The sequence below is a fragment of the Periophthalmus magnuspinnatus genome, chromosome 21 (genome assembly GCF_009829125.3).
Source record: "Periophthalmus magnuspinnatus isolate fPerMag1 chromosome 21, fPerMag1.2.pri, whole genome shotgun sequence".
In the NCBI taxonomy this organism is placed as follows: domain Eukaryota; kingdom Metazoa; phylum Chordata; class Actinopteri; order Gobiiformes; family Gobiidae; genus Periophthalmus; species Periophthalmus magnuspinnatus.
In genome coordinates, this window is record NC_047146.1 from 27815685 (window position 1) to 27830320 (window position 14636).

General features: G+C 40.3%; 1 protein-coding gene across 2 annotated transcripts in view; it reads left to right on the top strand.

Annotated features, from left to right (window-relative positions):
• The window catches only part of pard3bb (par-3 family cell polarity regulator beta b), a 497556-nt gene that overhangs the window by 207750 nt on the left and 275170 nt on the right, over positions 1–14636 (top strand). For both annotated transcript variants that reach the window (XM_033986829.2, XM_033986830.2), the window contains exons 13-14: positions 849–1040; positions 13210–13368. In XM_033986829.2, coding sequence (XP_033842720.1) covers positions 849–1040; positions 13210–13368 — 351 coding nt within the window. The remainder of the gene's footprint in view (positions 1–848; positions 1041–13209; positions 13369–14636) is intronic.

The following is a 14636-nucleotide window of genomic DNA, read 5'->3' on the forward strand; positions in this document are numbered from 1 at the left end:
CAAAACTGTGAGGGCAGAGAGGAGTCAGTTGAGGTGGCTCGGGCATCTGCTCAGGATGCCTCCTGGACGCCTCCCTAGGGAGGTGTTCTGGACATGTCCCACCGGGAGGAGGCCCCAGGGAAGACCCAGGACACGCTGGAGGGACTATGTCTCTCGACTGGCCTGGAACGCCTTGGGGTCCCACCGGAGGAGCTGGAGGTGTCTGAGGTGAGGGAAGTCTGGGAGTCCCTGCTTAGACTGCTGCCCCCGCGACCCGGCCCCGGATAAGCAGAAGAAAATGGATGGATGGTATATCATTATCATTATATCATCATATGAATCATTAAATCCATTGAATTTTTCATCCTCGATGTCGCTTCTGAACAACTCACCTGCTCCGGACGTAGATGAAGCACTGCTCTGAAATTAGTGCTGCTTCTGCATGCTGTGTTACTGGTACACAAGCCTAGAGGACCATCGCACAGCTGTCAGTGTGAAGATAATGAAGATATGAAATGATATAACTTTACATATAAGTCGCATATGAGCATAAGTTGCACCCCCGGGCAAACTATGAAAAAAGTTGTGACTTATAGTCTAGAAAGTGTGGTAATTACTACTAAAATATATATGATTATTTGTAATCTACAGAGCAATTGCAATGGTTACAATTAGTACTTTTCTGTTCTCTGCAGACAACAATACATCCTGTCTTCATCTCATTATGTGCAACTTGCCAACTCTATAGTTAAGACCCCTACAAAGATATTATGAATGCATGTGGTTCTTGCATTAGTCAGTCTCCTCTCAACTATTTATTCTCCTAGACATGTTAAAATGTACATTTCTTGTTTATATTTTGTCCATAGAAAGAAGAAGTACCACATGGGCCTTACTTCATTTCAGAGAGTGGGAAGGAGCAGCTTATGTTTGAGATTCCGCTGAATGATACGGGATCGGCCGGACTCGGGGTCAGTCTCAAAGGAAACAAGTCCAGAGAGACTGGAGAGGACCTGGGAATTTTTGTCAAATCCATAATTCATGGAGGGGCTGCTTATAAGGTGAGAATACTAAAACTGTAATTCCAATCATCACAACATTATATAAGGGAAGTTATATAAGTTCATTTGCAAAAACAGATATTTTAAAAGGTTTATTCTATTGTGTGGTGGTGAAGAATATCAATACCAAAACTTTCAGTTTCCATTATTATGAGAAGAAACATCACAGTTTTAAAATTATTAATGATTATTGACATCATGACCAAACAATGAAATCCTTAATATTCTGTCATTCATCTCCAAGGTTAAGACACATTTGAATGTTCTTGTAAGGAAATTTGTCCTCTACATTTGACCCATCAGGACTACCTTAGCTCGAGGATTTGGCCTATTGCTCATGTTTTGAGCTGAGAAGGAAGAATGGTGAGAGTAGACATGTTTATTTAGTGTGTGACCAGCTTTATAAAAACAAACATAATGACTGAAAAACTAAAGTTAATTTGACATAAATCGATAAAATAATATTGATATTCCTAAATTACTACATTATACTTTCTTGACTTGCCAAGATTATACACTTTTCCTCTTCTATACATAAGATTGACGGGTGGAGTAGCCAGTCAGAGAAACTTATTGTCTGTCTGTAGCGAAACAGATATGAATATGAAAAAACTATATCAACATAAGAGCTTTTTTAGATTAACCTCAGTAATTTTGCCAGCCCCCATTTCAATGAAACACTACAGGCCAAAGTGATGAAAAATGAGCACTGTTACCATAGCAATTAACTATTTAAAACTAAATATTATATCTATATCTCTTATATCTGGAATCATAGACTGTTTATATAAATATGCAAATAAAATAATACGACATAGCTAACGCCATGTTACAAATAGAAAGTGATCATGGGCGCAGGTCCAGCTCCAATTCACTTTACATTGAAAAATTGTCACCCCGTCCTGTGTAGCTGCTGCAGTGAGCCTCCTCATTTTAGTCTTAAAATGTATGTATTAATCTACTCTGCATGATCCTGTTTTTTAGGCCCGAGCCCCTACAGGGCGTAGGGCCTATTGCTTCCGCAACGATTCCGTTGCAGACTGTCTTCACGAAGTTGCGCGCGAAGCAGCAATGCACCTTGCACAGACTCCTGTGTCCTAGCAACCCATGCCGTAGGCATGGGGCATCGAGCCCTATCCAAGCCCCCATGCCGCAGGCATGGGCCATACTTGTTACTGCTAAAATGAATGGAAGTCAATGGGAGGTCAATGGCGGACCCCGACGCCATGGCGAATGACGAGCGCGATAGTATGAGCATAAGTCATGTAACACACACTTAACAATCACAGTACAACCAGGACTGGGCCAGGACTGGGCCAGGACTGGACCTAACCCAATGCTGGACCAATCACAGTAGGATCAGTAACAACAGAATAGAGCAAGAACAGACTTAATACAACTTTTATGATGAAAATACATCTAAAACTGGTCAGAACATGATCAAAACCTGGACTAGATAAGGACTACACCATGACAAGCCCAACACTGTTTAAAGCAAAGTATTCACCATAATGACTGAGCATAAGCTGTTAAGACACACATACAATCATAGTAAGACCAGACCAGGAAAAGACCAGGACCAGACCCATTTAAAGCAAAGTTATGACCAATATGAGTGAGCATAAGTTGTATAGCACGCACTGAACAATAACAGTACAACCAGGACTGGATCAAAATCCAATACATACACAAATGGTTACTACAAGAGTTAAGTAAAATAAAACAAAAACTAGTCTAGAATATAACAATGACAAAACAGTGAGTAGACCAGGATTCAGGTCCAAAACCATCTCAAAACAGACTAAACCAGACTAGGTCCAAACCCTTTCTAGTAGAGGACCGGACTAAGACTAGACCAGGACTAGACCAGAACACAAGTGAAAAATTCTATCTCTTCTGAGACACTTCAAACAGCACACATTCACAAAACAGACACTGCAACTGCATAGGAACCAAGATTCCCGCTCTTGGATGAGTGATATCACTGGCTGTTTGTAGGCTCACTGCTTTCTGATTGGTTAACACAGAGCACACAAGACCAGGACCAGGACTAGACTAGGTCTAAACCAGGACTAGGCTAGTTCTAAACCAGGTCAGACCAGGACCAGACCAGGCCTAGACAAGAACACGAGTGAAAAATTCTATCTCTTCTGAGACACTTCAAACCTCACACATTCACAAAACAGACTGCAACAGCATAGGAACCAAGATTCCCGCTCTTGGAATGAGTGATTTCATTGGCTATTTCTCAGCTCACTGCTTTCTGATTGGTTAACACGTATCAAAATCTGGACTAGATCAGGACAACACCACGACAAGACCAAAACAGTTTATCCATTTAAAGCACACTTACAGCCGTAATGAATGAGGATAAGTTTCATAACACACTTATACTCACAGAAGAACCAGGACCAGACTAGGACCGGACTAGGACCGGACCAGGACTGGACCAGGACTGGATAAAACTTGGATTGGACCAGTCTAGGTCTAAACCCATTCTAATCCAGGACTGGACCAGACCAGGACTAGGACTAGGACTGGACCAGACTAGGTTTAAACCTGTTCTAATCCAGGACAAGACCAAGACACATTTAAAGCAAAGTTATGAACATTATGAATGACCATAAGTCGCAATACACACACTTCACAATCACAGTACAACCAGGACTGGACCAGGACCAGACCCATTTACAGCAAACGTATGGCTTATGAATGAGGATAAGTTTTATAACACACTTAGAATCACATAAGAACTAGGACCAGACCAGGACCAGACCAGGACCAGACCAGAACCAGACCAGGACCGGACCGAGAACTAGACCTAACCCAAGGCTGGACCAATCACAGTAGGATTAGTAACAACAAAACAGAGCAAGAACAGACTTAATACAACTTTTATGATGAAAATACATCTAAAACTGGTCTGAACATGATCAATATCTGGACTAGATCAGGACTACATCACAAAAAGACTGGAACCATTTAAAGCAAAATATATAGGACTAGAACAGACTAGACCAAAGCAGGTATAAACCAGGACTGGACCAGACTAGGTCTAAACCCGTTCTAACACGGGCCCATACCGGGACTAGACCCATACCAGAACACAAGTGAAAAATTCTATCTCTTCTGAGACACATCAAATCACACATATTCACAACACAGACTGTCCCTGCAACAGCATAGCAACCGCATAGCAACCAAGATTCCCGCTCTTGGAATGAGTGATATCATTGGCTGTTTCAAGGCTCACTGCTTTTTGATTGGTTAACACACACACACAGGACCAGAACCAGGACTAGACCAAGTCTAAACCAGAACTGGACCAGGACCAGACTAGGTATAAACCAGGACCAGAACAGGCCCAGACCCAGGACCAAAGTGGGTTTAAACCAAGACCGGACTAGGACTAGCCCAGGACTGGACCAGGACTGGACTAGGACTGGACCAGGACTGGACCAGGACTGGACCAGGACTGGACCAGACTAGGTCTAAACCTGTTGTCCTGGTCTAGTCCTGGATTACAAGACTAGGACCACACCAGGACCACACCCAGACACATTTAAAGCAAAGTTATGACCATTATGAATAAGCATAAGTCATATAACACACACTTAACAATCACAGTACAACCAGGACTGGGCCAGGACTGGACCTAACCCAAGGCTGGACCAATCACAGTAGGATCAGTAACAACAAAACAGAGCAAGAACAGACTTAATACAACTTTTACGATGACAATAGATCTAAAACTGGCCTGAACATGATCAAAACCAAGATTCCCGCTCTTGAAATGAGTGATATAATTGGCTGTTTCTAGGCTCACTGCTTTCTGATTGGTTAACGCACGCACACACGGGCACACACACGGGCACACACACACAAATACCAGAACCAGGACTAGACCAGGTCTAAACCAGGCCCAAAACAGGTTAAACCCAGGACTCAACTAGGACTAAACCAGGACTAGACCAAGACTAAAACTTAAACCAACAAACATCATAATGACTCAACATCAATTGTGAAAAGCATCATTTTAAAATCACAGATTATCTGTGCAAACGAGTTCATTATATTTACATTACATACAAGTCCCCAAAATCCAATACACAATACACAAATGGTTAACACACATTCACAAAACAGACTATGGCTGCAACAGCATAGCAACCGCATAGCAACCAAGATTCCCGCTCTTGAAATGAGTGATATAATTGGCTGTTTCTAGGCTCACTGCTTTCTGATTGGTTAACGCACGCACGCACACACACGGGCACGCACACACACGGGCGCACACACATGGGCGCACACGCACGGGCACACAAAGACCAGAACCAGGACTAGACCAGATCTAAACCAGGTCCAAAACAGGTTAAAACCAGGACTAGACCAAGACTAAAACTTCATCTGTAATTTTAAAATGATGCTTTTCACAATTGATGTTGAGTCATTATGATGTTTGTTGGTTTATCTGGGCAAACGAGTTTAATTACATTTACATTACATACAACTCCCCAAAATCCAATACACAATACACAAATGGTTACAAGAGTTGACTAAAATAAAACAAAAGCTAATCTAGAATATAACAGTGACAAAACATGGCCATGCCCTCTGATGCATCGGAAGTCGGCCATCTTGGATCGAAAATTCCAAAATGCCGAGTCAGCATTTTCGCTGACGTCGCATTTTAATCAACTCCTCTGAAGGCACTTCGCCTGCAGGGCTGAAAATCACTGTACATCATCTAGACAATTGGGGCATCAAAAGTTATTCAGTTCATGATGATGCCTATCATGGCTTCCGTGCGGCGAAGCCGCAAAATTCCATCAGAATTTTTGCAATTTTCAAATTTCAAAATTTGCTCCCATTTGCACATACAAAGTCCGATTCGGCTCAAATTCGAATCAGTTGTAAAACTTTCCAGCCTAAAGCTACTCATTATGACATAAACTAAATTGGCGTGATAGCGCCCCCTACAGAACATCTAATAAATTTGTATGGAAGGCCGAAAATTTAGTTTTCCCAAATGTTACCAAATTTGACACAAAATTCCATTGGGTCATTCCAAACAATAAAGTCAATCAGACCCATGTGTGTTTTTGCTGCGTGTTGCCATGGCGATGCGCCAAACTGCAAATGTTATCCTAATAGGAAACCTCCCAATTTTTCCCATTCATGGGAAAAATATTAGTTTCATGGAATAATGTGAAATTTGGCACCATGACTCTTCATGTCATCCTGATCAAAAAAGTCAATCAGACCCAAGTCATATTTTTCACTGGGTTGCCATGGCGATGCGCGAAAGCGCCCATGTTATCCTAATGGGAAAATGTCAAAATTTTCGTACATTTCAAAGTCTTATAACGACTTATTCGCTTCATTGAGGAATGTGAAATTTGGCACAGTGATTCTTCAGGTCGTCCCCGACAAAAAAGTCCGGGGGCCAAGTTTGTATTTTGCATGGTGTTGCCATGGCGATGCCTGGAAAACCCATGTTTTTGCATTTTGTGCATCAGCACTTCCAATGTGTTTTGACTTGTTTGGTGACAAGTGCAGCCCAAAGTCGCAATAAAAAAGGGAAAAGTGGCGCGTCAGTGCCACCCACAGGGAGTGCCGGGTCGGCCGAGTGCGAAGCACGGCCCGCGAGGGCCGTTCGATGCCGCTTGCGGCTTTAATTAATTTTAATTTATTTTTTTTTCCTGTTCTGCTCTTTGAGCAGTAATTTGACCCCCTGAACATATTCAAAAACTCACCAAATTTTGCCCAAAATTCAGGTCTGCCGAAAAATTAATTTTTTTGTGTTGCATCATTGGGCATAAAAAAATGGCGCGACAGCACCCCCTGCAAAAGTCAAAATACTTTGCGTCAATGGGAGACGTCCCGACGTCAACTTTGGCGTAGAGCCATGAAATTCGGTACACGCATTCATCAAGTGATGCCAAACAAAAAATATTATCATGGCCACGCCCTCTGACACACCAGAAGTCGGCCATCTTGGATTGAAAATTCCAAAATGCAGAGTCAGCGTTTTCGCTGACCTCGCATTTTCGTCAACTCCTCTGAAGGCGCTTCACCGGCTGGGCTGAAAATCACTGTACATCATCTAGACAAGTGGGGCATCAAAAGTTATCCCATTCATGATGATCCCTTTTTCGGTTTCCGTGCGGCGAATCCGCAAAATTCCATCTGAATTTTTGCAATTTTCAAAAGCCAAAATTTGCTCTCGTTTGCGCATGCAAAGTCCGATTTTGCTCAAATTCAAATCAGTTGTAAAACTTTCCGGCCTAAAGCTACTCATTATGACAGAAACTAAATTGGCGCGATAGCGCCCCCTACACAACATCTAATATATTTGTATGGAGGTCCGAAAATTTTTTCCCAAATGTTACCAAATTTGACACAAAATTCCATTGGGTCATCCCAATCAATAAAGTCAATCAGACCTATGTCGTTTTATGTACCGTGTTACCATGGCGATGCACCAAACTGCCAATGTTATCCTAATGGGAATCCTCCCAATTTTTCCCATTCATGGGAAAAATATTAGTTTCATGGAATAATGTGAAATTTGGCACCATGACTCTTCATGTCATCCTAATCAAAAAAGTCAATCAGACCCAAGTCATATTTTTCACTGGGTTGCCATGGCGATGTGCGAAAGCGCCCATGTTATCCTAATGGGAAAATTTCCAAATTTTCGTACATTTCAAAGTCTTATAATGACTTATTACCGTCAACGACGAACATAAAATTTGGCACAGTGATTCTTCAGGTTGTCCCCGTCAACAAAGTCTGGGGGGCCAAGTTTGTATTTTGCACGGTGTTGCCATGGCGATGCCTGGAAAACCCATGTCTTTGCATTTTGTGCATCAGCACTTCCAATGTCTTTTGACTTGTTTGGTAACAAGTGCAGCCCAAAGCCGCGATAAAAAAGGGACAAGTGGCGCGTTAGCGCCACCCACAGGGAGTGCCGGGTCGGCCGAGTGCGAAGCACGGCCCGTGAGGGCCGTTCGATGCCGCTTGCGGCTTTAATTTATTATTATTATTATTTTGCTATTGTCTGTCAATCAAGATATGAACATCAATAACAGACGAATCAGATGCCTTCCTGCTCCAAGCTTGCTCCCGCTAGCATTAGCAACAGCTTTGCTAAGGGCCCGTAAATTTAAAAATCTAAATATGCTCACAATGGTTTCCAGAAAAATAAGAAAAATGAATTGTTTTGTACGCTCACATTTCTTGCACACACAAACAGACAAGCACTCCTCACAAGACGTTTTTATAATCTTCCCCAAATCACAGTCTTCTTCATTCAACTTGCCTCCGACAGCTCGAGCACTTACCCCACACCTGTGCAGTTCTTTTAGTGGACCATTTCTGAAGTGGCACGCTGGGATTGAAACATGTTTTATTCTGTCAGGGAGTCATTTAAAAGACACTGTGCGGGCTGAGATGTTTTTGCCACTAACTTGTGACATAGCAGAGCCTTGAACAACCTTTTTTACCTGGAAGCCCCCTACAGCCTCCACAAATACAGTTTAGGTTCAGGTACAGGTAACTTTATTTACACTTGCTAACAGGATTGGTTTGCAGTTGGAGTTAGCGTCCATCTTAAAGGGCCTTTATTACTTTTTTTTCTGATCTATGTTCTATTGTTGTTTCCTCATCACAATCATACCTGGATTTGTGTTTTGTGTGATTCACACATGTTTAACACACAAAACCCTCCATATTTAGGCCAATCTCTGGAAATGCCCATCTCTACTGAAGGGAGCTGATAACCTGAAAACTACCTCTTACTCCTAACAAAAGACTAAGTTTAAACTTTGTCTTTTGTTATGGACGGCTGAGGGTTTACACAGATACCTCTTCATAACATCACACAATAGAACAGAACAGAACATTTTGAGCTTTGAAGATGTAGACAGTCTACTTAAAAAGGATTACTTAAACATGCGTGAATAAAACAAAACACAACTTCGGGCATGTTTTTTTGTGTAATCCCTCAGTTGTCCAGGTCCAATCCATAGCAGAAAAAAATAGTCTCTCAACCTGACAAAACATTGTAGGAGTGAAGATGTTTCACCTATAAACAGAAACTGTATGCAATAGGTGTTTTGAGTTTTTTCAGATAGTGTCCACCAGTAATCTTGACCAGAACTGAAGAAGCAGCTTGGATGTGCAGGAAAACGTCTTCACTTATACAACGTTTTTGCAGTTGAGAGATTTTTTCTTTTTCTTTTTCTTTTTTTTCTTTTGCTATAACATTGTAACATGGTCAAAGAGTCAGTTTTGCATAATATGGGACATTTAAGTTATACAATGAAAAAATATTGAGATGACATGAGATAAATCCATTTCAGCATATTTTTTGAATGGGAATGGATCACTTTTTCGTGATCCTATCCCCCTTTTTCAATCACATTTGAGGGATTATTACTTTTCCACATTTAATATTTTGGATGGCCTGACAGAGCTCTAGGAACAATGTAAAATCTCTGATCTCATCCCATGGGTTGGGAACAACTGGCCGAGAATATAGTTTTGGCTCCAACCAGAGACTACAGTGGTTCTAGAATGATTTTTGTTCCGATTCGAAGTCATTCTACAGCATGTACCATGATATTTACCCAATACTGATACCAATTATAAAAAAAAGAACTAAAAAAATATTAACTAAAAAATATATTTTGTGTCAGTCCGCAACAAACCAAGTCTACTCTTACTCTACAACAAGGATTAAAACCTTGAAAAGTACTTCCCAAGAGTGAGCCTATAGCACTTTATCCTGTTACCGTTCCGACAATCTACACACCAAATGAAAGCTATGGCTCTCCTCTTTCCGAATATGCAAACCATCTATACCTGCAATCACTACAGTGCTGACAGGAAAGCTGTTTTTACAGAAAAGCCAAAGATTTGGATTTGGACTTCACTTACCTTTGAGGGCTCTGGTTCTGTCAAACATCAACATATTCCCAGAAAGCTGGTCTCATTTGTTCTCTACAGGTCCAGAGAATATAATATAGTCAATACATTTTGTCCACAAAATAATAGATAGATAGATCCTAGATAGATCCTCCATGTCCAATCTGCTGCAAGAAAGTATTCCAAACTTGAAATCTGCTCCATCCCTTCTTTGCATTTCTTTTGTCAATTTCAGGCAGAATAAACTTCTGGCAGTGCCAACTTTGTTTGTTAGTGCTAAACAAACATGTTAGCTTGTGATTGACACCTAGGTTGGCAATTAAAGTGGGGGTTGTGGGGTACTGGAGCCCCTGACAGTGAGTCAGTGCTATAGATGACTGAAAGTTTACACCCCACTCGACAGTAATTGGTTGTAGAAGCAACCAATTACATTACACACATTTAGTGATGTTTACCCTTACAACCAATGAGCAGCGGAACACAGTGATCTATCAGATGTATCACATACCATGGTTTTTCGTAAACAAACTAAGCATGATGAGTGCTTAAAGAAAGTGAGTGAATTGAGAGCCTTTCCTGCATGGACAATATTGTTGGTACCCATCGGTTAATGAAAGAAAAACTCACAATGGTCACAGAAATAACTTCAATCTGACAAAAGTAATAATAAACAAAAATTCTATGAAATGTGACCAGTGAAAGTCAGACATTGCTTTTCAACCATGCTTCAAAAGAATTATAAAAAAAAACAAAAAAACAAAACTCATGAAATAGGCCTGGACAAAAATGATGGTACCCCTAGAAAAGACTGAAAATAATGTGGCTGAAGGGACATGTTAATCTAAGGTGTGTCCACTAATCAGCATTACAGGTGTCTACAGTCTTGTAATCAGTGAGTGGCCCTATATATAGGGCTACAGTTAGTCATTGTGCTGTTTGGTGACATGGTATGTACCACACTCAACATGGACCAGAGGAATCAAAGGAAAGAGTTGTCTTAGGAGATTAGAAAGACAATTTTAGGCAAGCATGTTAAAGATAAAGTCTACAAGACCATCTCCAAGCAGCTTGATGTTCCTGTGACTACAGTTGCACATATTCAGAACAATTTTGTCCATGTGTGTACGTGATTGTGGACACTGTGGATGTTTGTACAAGTTATACTAGAGGCATCTCTGACCCAAAGCAGTTCGTGGCAAAGAGTGAAGATTCCACGGTGGAGTCGGGACCTTATGTTTTGATGGATTGGATGTTGTTCTCGATCGGTAAGCGTGTTTTATTCTACTACTAACATAATTGTAGGTAAAATATATCATGTGTAATCTTTAGCATCACTTCTGTGCACATAGTGCACATTCGGACTATGCGCCCTGGCACATGTGTGTTTAGCTGTATGAATTAGACTTGTTTTATTCTGAATTAGACTTGTTTTATTCTGCAGTTTGCATTATTGTAGGTAAAAATATAAGATGTGCCACATTAGCGTCTCATTTGTGCGCATGGGTGAGGCGCGCTCTGGCACGTTCCTGTTTAGAGTTATGGATCACACTTTGTTTATTGTTGATATCTGGCAGAATAGAATTTAGACAGCGATAATTGTGCTACCCAATGATAAACCCAAATGTAATCTTCTGATTGACACCTAATTTGACAATCATCATTGGTTTTGCAGATCACTGAAGCCTCAGATCATAGAATGTTTACGCTCTCTCTCACCTTTTTAGTATTAACTAATTACTACACATTACGCATTACTGATGCTTAACACTAACAGCCAATGAGCAGCTGAAGAAGACAAGTTATAGTTTGATATGCTTTACTTTCACACAGGTAGAGTGCAGTGTAGAGACTCAGCTCCACTCCGTGTGTAAATCCTGCATCATTGTCCATCATTTACTGTTTTTGTGTGATAATTATGGATATGGATATGATATAACATTACTTCACCTCCTCTTAATTTTGTACTTTGTTGTTACTAATGTGTTTGTGTTTTTCCTTAGGCACATGGGTGACGTTGACCTACCAGATGCGCTCATCAGCTATTATCAGGTTTTGCTCAAAATAAAGAAATTGTACAATACTTTTTTTTTTTTTTTTTACCATTTTGTGGACATTGACTTTGTGAAGGCCTTAATTCTCTATAAAGGATACTGTAGATCAAAGGGTAAAATCCCTTTATACACCAAAAGGTCTTTAGAGAAACTCTTGTTTTGGAGCTGGCAGAGGCAGGAGCCATCAGAACACAGCAGGAAGAAGGAAGCAGGGAGGAGCTAAATTGTGTACAGTGTGTTTTCAGTTTGCAGTGTGCAGTTTTAGTTTACATTTTGAAATGTGTGTTTGTTTACTGTTTTCAGTGTGTTGAGTTTGTAAATATATATTTATTTTGACCCATACCACTTGTTTTGACTATATTTAAAAAATATATATACCTTTTATGTTGTATTTTGATATGCTATATAAATGTACATAGTAAGTAGATTAGCTAGGTGTGTAGATAAAGATTCCTCTAAATGTAAGCTTTCAGTAGAGCCCTCATTGATGTCTGTAGGTTGAAGCATTCAAAAGTTACTGCATTTTTTTCCAAACGTTCTCCAAATGTCTCCATTTGGATAGGTTTGGAGAAGTTTGAATGAATTTGGATACATTAAGTCCCTCCAAACGCCTGGATTTACTAATGTTAAAATTAGTGTAAAAATATAATTTTTATAGATATTATCCTCAAATTTGAAATGTGAGGGGTCAACAATATTTTCATTTGAGATACAGTGTATTTTTGTCCCCAGCTATCTACTGCAGCTTTCTATACCTTCATTTTAACAAAAAAATTCATGCGAGGATGAGAAAAATCTTTTTTTATGTGTGTTCCTAAGTGTATAAATGCTTACCAGACATACTTACAGTGATTCTGACACCTGTGGGTGAAACTACAGGGTGTTACCTTTAAAAAGACCCCAAACTTGTGTATTTATTACTGAGGGTTCAATAATGGTTATCATTTTAATTTGGAGAGGTTAGAACAAAGGCAATTTCTTCGAAATGGCCCAGAATTGTAAGGGGTTAAGAAGCCCAGTTACAAATTACCAAACCATTTATATATGTATGTATGTATATGTGTATATATATATATATATATATATATATATATATATATGTGTGTGTGTGTGGGGGGGGGGTGTATGTATGTGTATATATATATATATATATATATATATTTCTTTTTCTATTTTGGGCTGCTCAGGATGGCAGACTGCATGTGAATGACCAGTTGGTGGCAGTAAACGGAGAATCGCTGTTGGGTCGCTCGAACCACGACGCCATGGAAACACTCCGCCGGTCCATGTCCCAGGAGGGCAATGTCAGGGGGACTATTCAACTGGTGATCCTCAGAGTGCTACTGGTACTAACACAAAACACACACACTTTCACTAGAGTTTTGTGAAGATAACCTATGAATAAGACAATATTTATTCAGAGTAGGGCTGCAACTGATTATTCTAGGAGTCAACTAATTATTTTCTTTTGATGTTTTGATTTAATAATGCAGCTGTCTTTGTTATACAAAGCTCGTTTTGTGTGTGCTTTAGACTCTCAAAATATGACTAAGATTATATTTTAAAGTCATTTAGCATAAGTAGTCTATTCATTGTTGCAGCCCTAATTCAAGTCAAAAGAATATGATTATGATTGAAATAACTTTTGAATATTTATACAAAAGAACATTTATGTTAATACCAATATGTAGCAAATAATATTTAACAAATAACATAATAATAACAACGCACCATAATACACCCATCTCTCCCCTGTGACTCTGTATTTGACACAGGTCTCTGCTCTCTTCAGCCACCGCTATAGACCATTTCCAGATTCCCCTTTCTCTTCTTTCTCACTCTCTTCTATGTCTTACTCCCTCTCTTTGTCTCTCTCAGCTATATGTCTTTCTCTTTCCCTATCCCTTACCCCACTCTCTTTATCTTCCACTCTTTCCCTTTCCTTTTCTCCCTCTCTCTTGCTCCTTTTCTCTCCCTTGTTTTGCTGCACCCTCTTCTTGTCTCCCCCTCTCTCTCTCTCCTTCCTCTCTCCAGATCTTTCTCTGTATTCCTCAACTCTCCCTCTGTCTCTTGCCCCCTCTTTTCTTTCTCTCTATTTTCCTTTCTTTTACTCTTTCTCTCCCTATCTGCCTTTCTTTTTTTTTTCTCTCTGGACCTCCCTCTCTCTTTCCTCCAATCTTTCTTGTACACCCCCACTCTTTGCTCTCTCCCTCTCTCTCCCCCTCTGTGTCCTCTCTCCCTCTTCCTTTTTTATGCTCTCTATCTCTGTCTCCCCTTCTTATTCTTTTACTCTCCGCTGTCCCTGTTTCACCTACCCTCTTTCTTTCTCCCTCCTTCTACTCTCTCCCTCTCTTTTGTCTTTACTGTATACTACTTTCTTTCTCTCTTATACCTCCCTGTCTCTTTCTATATCTGTATCTGTATCCTTCTTACTCCCCTCCCCTTCTTTTTCGCTCTCCCGCCTTCTTTCTCCCTCTCCTCTCTCTCTCTGTTTCTATTCCTCATCCTCCTCCCTCCTCTCTCTTTCCTCTTCCTCTTTATCCCTTTCTCCTCTCTCCATGTGCCCTCTTTGACCTTGTATCTCCATATCCTTTCTTTATGTTGAAAAGGTGCT